This window comes from Gossypium hirsutum, chromosome A10 (genome assembly GCF_007990345.1).
Source record: "Gossypium hirsutum isolate 1008001.06 chromosome A10, Gossypium_hirsutum_v2.1, whole genome shotgun sequence".
In the NCBI taxonomy this organism is placed as follows: Eukaryota; Viridiplantae; Streptophyta; class Magnoliopsida; order Malvales; family Malvaceae; genus Gossypium; species Gossypium hirsutum.
In genome coordinates, this window is record NC_053433.1 from 103,638,939 (window position 1) to 103,645,492 (window position 6,554).

The 6,554-nt window shown below is 33.2% G+C and overlaps 1 protein-coding gene across 1 annotated transcript; it reads right to left on the minus strand.

Annotated features, from left to right (window-relative positions):
• Positions 1-478: 478 nt before the first annotated feature.
• LOC107916281 (transcription factor RF2b) lies at positions 479-4,453 on the minus strand. Its single transcript, XM_016845461.2, has 4 exons — positions 3,819-4,453; positions 2,100-2,232; positions 1,672-1,756; positions 479-1,379 (listed from the first exon to the last, which is right to left on the minus strand). Exons 1-4 carry the CDS (start codon positions 4,313-4,315, stop codon positions 1,009-1,011), a joined length of 1,086 nt encoding a protein of 361 aa, XP_016700950.2. The 5' UTR covers positions 4,316-4,453; the 3' UTR covers positions 479-1,008.
• Positions 4,454-6,554: the final 2,101 nt, after the last annotated feature.

Sequence of the window (6,554 nt, forward strand, 5' to 3'; positions counted from 1 at the left end):
ATGGCGGTGTATTTATCTGTGTTTAGTATAAAAATAGCGGTGGGGTAAGATTAGATACTGTAGTATGAGACAAGAAGTAAGCTAACCGCACCACATCGCACCCAACTGTCCATCCAAACCCCACTTAGGTTAGTTAAAAAAAAAAGCCAAATGTTGAGTTTGCAAGGGTGAAATGAGAGGAAACGAAGACTAAAGCAGCTGTAACAACCTTAAGCAATGCCGGAGGGATTCTGAAGATCAAGTTTCAGGGTTTCAGCAAAGTTAGCTGCAGTCTTCAGCTCAGCAATATCTACAACTACAAATTGCAGAAAGAAGCAAAATTTAAAGGAAACTAATAGTTCAGCAGTTGTCTATATAGCACTGTAAGTCCGGGAAGGTTTTGCTAATGTAAAACCCATGAGCTCGGACTCAAGATGATAAGTTGTTGTCCATTGACTGTTAGCATCTGAGAACTGAGTAAAAACACCACAGAGATAGATTCACGAGTAATCATATAACATTATTAAAAAGCCAAGCACCAGCAGATAACGCTAAGGCCCAACCGAGCCAGGAAAAAAAGAAAAGAAAAGAAAAGGTAAACTCAAGGCATTGCAATCCGATAGCCGGATACATTTCAAGTTGAACACAAATCCATCTTGTGAGGGAGAGAGTCCTCGACCGAAACAAAAACACAATTTTTGAAGAAATTCACCAACAATACAACTTTAAACAATACTTTAACAGACAATAGAAATGGGAGCAGCTGGTTTGAGATGCTCCATTAATCTAATCCTACGATCATACTTCTATTCCCACATCATTGCTCCAAAAAAATTGAGTTGAATGCCACAAGGAAAGAATCTTAAATGACTGAAGAACTAGCAAAGCTACGAAAAAAAAAACTAAAAATCCCAAACACATTAAAACTTTCTGAATTCAAACGAATAGTACCTTTCGATGTCAACAAGGTCAGTCTATGAACAACCCAACAAATAGGACAGGGCAAGGTGTAGATCAGCAAAATTTGTATCATAATGTTCCATTACTTTCACCGGCAGATATTGAAGGGCCTTCAGATTTCACCAAGTGTGAATCTCTGCTACTGATATCAAGCCCCTGCAATCGGCCAAGAGGATCCTGTTGCATCATATCCGCAAAGGCATGTGGGCCAGAGGCAGCTACCATAGACTGATTAGATGCCAACATGTTAGATTGCAAGGGATGAAATGGTGGCATTTGCATATTCTGGGTTTCAACTTGCCGTGGCTGGGGAGGAAAGAAAGAAGATTGGGTGAATGGTATATGGTGCATTCCCAAGTTAAAGTTATCTGTGGGTGTAGACATTTCACCGGTAGCCATCTTGAGCCTCTCTACTTCCTTCTTCAGTGCTTCATTTAGAGCTGTAGTCAGACAGGAAAATGAGAAAAAATTATGTGCAGGGACATGATACAAATATGACTAATTTGACTACAAATTAGAATGGGATGCACATCCCTAGGTAACGAGTTCCATGCGAGTTTGTTTTGTTTCTCGTCATTGACTACAAATTGACAATATATGGTAAGAAAAACTGCTCAACTTTGTGTAGGGAACAAACATGTCCCTAGACAAGCTAGGTATAAACTTTTGAAGGAATACCATCTTGGAGAGAATTTGGTAATTAAATTAATTTAGTCTGTGGACAGAACATACCATCACGTAGCTGAGCCTGCTGTTCCATAGCTTGTAGCCGAAGCTTAAGCTCAGTGTTCTCAGTAGTCAAGCCTGTTGTATCTCTCTAGAATAGAACACAAGAAATAAGGCTATTAAATATTCCATATCATCAATAGAGAAAGTCATAAGCAACACAAGATGAAAGACATCCAAAATTAATGGCAATTTCAGAAACTCAGATGCCTTTAACAGAGTTACAAGCACATATAAACATGTAAAACAATAAAAGTATGAATCAAGAAGAATTGAAACCACAATCGCAAACAGCTTTTGATGCACTAGAAAGTAGAGCTGCCAAATATTGATTGTTTAATATGTAGATCAGATATTCTCAGAAGGAAAGCAAATGGTCACCATGAACAAGCTCTAAAATTATGCAATGAGAAAGGCAAGTGTTTGACAAAAACCTGGAAAAGGGTTAGTTGCGCAGAAAGAGTAGTTGCTTCCGTTTGAAGTGTTTGGACCTTTCTCTCCAGTTCAGATATATATCGGGCTTTTCTCTCTTTAGAGCGAGCAGCTGACTGACGATTTGCGATGATCCTACACAAGTTATGAAGTTCTTAGCAGAAACTTGGATGGAAGCACATAGCTCATCAAATAATGGCAGTCAATCTATGAAAGAGAATTTCCATCTTCCAATAAAGGTTGAGTGAAGAGAACAATTTCTCTAACCCAGCCACCTCACCAAATGCTTGTGCATTTAGGGCAATATAAACCTTTTGAATAATATATAAATAGCAGACTCGAGTTTAGAGGCTCTCAAACACTAGCAAATATGAGTGAAGAAAGGCTATAACATTCTAAATCTAGAAAAATTCACAATCACGTGATCTTCTCAAATCCATTATTTCGCATTCCAAAGTTTGGAATGAACAGCTCATTCGCCCAAAACTCAAACTTATTAGAAACCAACAACGACCAAATGTGTCTGTCCACTAGTCATTTTGTTGTAATGTCATACTAGTACTGCATGAAATATAGTGACATGCAGGGTATAGACTGACAAAAAAGTTATGAAAACTTTCCATCAAGTTCTAAGGATATGATAAAACTTTTCAAAAACATCATTTAGAAGGAGAAAAAGTGGCAATATCAATTAGTTTATGGTCAGGAATACGGCAATCAGATTAATCACTGCTGGATTTTGTTATGAAACAAATATCCAGTGATACTCAAACAATATTTTTCCTACCCACGACCTAGTATTACAATATTAAATGGTGTAACAGACCATTCATATGCTGAAATACGTAGACAAGCATAAAATGTTATTAGCAATTTGAGATAGAGATATATAATTGAAATTCAGGTATAACTTACTAATACAAATATTCCATTCAGCACTTGATCAGGAAGCATTTATGAAATCTCCTAACCAGGGTACAAAACAAATAACCATATATTGAACACGCCTTACAATTCACATGAATTTTTCATTTAAAAAAAAGAAGTGAATAGTTTTAAGAACTTCCGAAAATAACAAAACTCCATTCTTCAAGGCTCAGAAAAGTCAACTGTAAATACTACATTGTTAACAAAAAGATAGTCAACAATGCAACCAAAACGTCCACGAAACCAGATAAAAAAGCTAAGAAACATGCATGATCCATAAAAGAGTACCTAAAATTAGTTCAAACTCATAATAGACACCAATTATTAATTACATAGAATTGCATGTTTTTCATGAATTCTAGTAACTCAGTTTCTTTCAAATTCCACCCTCCCCTAAAAAATATATTTCCAAGTTCCAACTTCTTAATTTACTTCCTGAATTGCCCAAGACACTATTTATAACCAAAACAAGAGGAACAGAAAGTCAACTTGATACCATTGAGATTAAGAAAAGAAAGAAAAGAACATTTCAACGAAATAATCATAACCCCCACGAAAATTTAATTATATATAACCAACCAACAATAAAGAAAAAGACACAAAATTTATAAAGTAGCACTACAATGTCATTCATAAATAACTTCCCCTAATAATCTACCGAAAACCAAAACACAAACTTTCCATTAAAAGCTATAAGCTTAAAGTTTCTTCACCAATTTCATGAGTACCCAAAACCAAATGCTGTAAAAAGAAGCCCGAAATAGTGGAAGAAAAAAGAGAAGTAAATTCGAAACCTTTTGGCTCTCTTAGGGTCAATAGTCCACAATTCAGCAAGCTTATCAGGAGCCATAGCTTTCTTAGCTTCAATGGACTCCATTAGCGAGCACCCATCAACTGAATTACTATACCTATGCGTTCCTTTCCCACCTTCATTAGTCTTCTCCCCCATCCCCGCCGACCCACCACTGATTTCATCTCCTTTGGGATTATGAGCGGATCCAGCAGTTGAAGAGCCAGTAGCACCCCGTCCTTCTTCGGCTCCCTTAGATGATCCCCCTAGCTTCTCAATATCCATGTAACTGCAAAACAAGTCGTCTTCGGATCCCATTCCTTCGAAAGGGTCGGAAACGAGATCCAAGTCATCCGGGATCCGAAATTGAACTTCAGATTGGGCTCGCCTGTGGTAAGAGCCTCGGAAAGTGGTTGGGTTGGGAAAAGAAGGGGTGGTGGATGATGCATTGGAGGGAACCGGTGGATCCGGGTTCGGCTTCAGACTTGGTGGATCCTGCATTTTGGTGTTTCCCTTTAGATTCAGATCTCAGAAAACTCAGCAGAGAATGAGAGAGAGAGAATGAGCGAGCCAGCCACCTGACTGTTGAAATTATTTTATCTTTCTTCTTCGCTTCATTCCTAACAAAATACAACTTCACGAACGACGCCGTTTAAAGTAAACACTTGACATAAAAATTTTTTTAAGTATTTGGAAAGTTATCCGTAATTGAATTAACTAATAATTACTTGTAATTGTATACGTGTCACATTTAATTATCTATTTTAATCAATAAATTTTAATTCAAATTTATACTTAATTAATTATTTTAGTTGTTTATTGTTCAAAGAGTTGAGAACTGAGAGAATTATTAAATAATTTGCAATGATTATATTCAAACTTTATTTTAATTAGATTAGGAAATTAAAATTTAATGCCTAAATATTACACCATCTTATAAATTTAAATTAACGTAGATATTAAATCTTAAGTTTCAAGTTAGTATAAAGAAATGGGAAAGCATATGCTAGTCTCTAATATCTTGATGCATTCAAATTACATATAACCACATGATTTTTTAATAAAAATGTTTGATGGTATTAACTATTTGGACTAATTAATAATATTTATAAAAATATAAAGACCAAATCATATTAAAAATTAAATATCAAATTTAAACATAATAGAAAGACCAAAATTGAAATTTAACCACTTTTTTTTATAATGTGAGAGAGTGTGTCAAAATATTATTCTAACAAAAAATTTTGTTAATAATTTCGAATTTAAATAAATTTATTTAAATTCAAAATAAAATTTTTATTAGAATAATATATATTTTTAAATCGAGTAAAAAATTTAATCAAAGTAGTTAACAATATTAGCTATTGGGCTAACTAATAACATATAAAACATAGATACTAAATTATGCTAGAATTTAAAGAATGAAAATTAAATCTTAAATTAGGTAAAAGGGACCAAAATTGAAATATTACCATTTTCCTGATGAAAAAGAGGTGGACACTGAAAGGTTGGACACATGTCAACAGCAAAACCTTTGTTTTATATATAGTTATGTAGATTATTATTATTATTGAGAAAGTTTATCTCAAAGTTTTACAAAGTAATTATATTTTTTAAAAAAATCAAAATGCTTTATTAAATTTAAATTTTAAAATGTAATTAATTTTATTGTATTCTCCCTGAATTAATTATAAAAATATGAATACAAAACTACTAAAATTGTCAATGACCAAGTGGCCCAGCTACCATCTTTTGATCTCATGCCCGTACGAATTCAAGTTTGAGATTTTAAAAAAATAATAATAATTAAATTTAATTAAAAATATAAATATTAACATATAATTATAATTACATGTGTATTTATTCGTTTTATAACTTAATTATAATTTTATTTTAATCAAGATTGATATTTAAGTAAAACTCTACTAAAATTCAAACTAAATTCAACTCAAAAAAGTTTGAAGCCCAACCCATATTCCCCTCTAAAAACTACCAGCATTCTCTCTAAATAAATTAATTTATTTTCATTTTGAATGATATAAAAAGGTAAATATACATTTTGGTACCTTAACTTAATTTCAAGTTTCAATTTGGTATTTAAGCTTTTTTTCTAATTAAGGCTTTAAAGTTTAAATGGGTGCCTAAATATTATTTTGGTCCAAATAGGTACCTGAACTGGGTTTTTTAATTCAAATCAGTACTTGAATTTGACTTTCTTGTCCAAATTAGTACTTAGTTATTTGAATCAATTTGAACTATAAAGTTAAGTTTAGGTACCAGTTTGATCCAAAAATCCAAGTTTATGTACCTAAATTCGACCAAAAATGTTTAGGTATCAAGTTGAACCTTGAAATCAAGTTTTAAGGGTGAGTAAAACTCGATTCGACTTGAAAAAATTTAAAAAAAATTTGAATTTCGAGTTCAACGAATCGAGTTTGTAACGCCCCAATTTTCAGGAATTCTGTGAATGTTGGCAAAATTTCATGCTTTAATTTTGTCATTTGTGAGTGAAATTATGAAATAGGACCTATGTGAAAATGTTTGAAAATGCTATAGGCTAAATTGAAGTGACCAAATAAATAGGAGTGCAAAATAGGAGGATTTGCATGACAAACCTCCCATTTTACATGAAGTGGCCAGCCATCATGTTGTTGTAGACAAAATGTACACTTGATATCCATAATTTATGGTACAAATTGATACAAATTGATAATAGGTTAGGTAAATGTTCCATGATAAT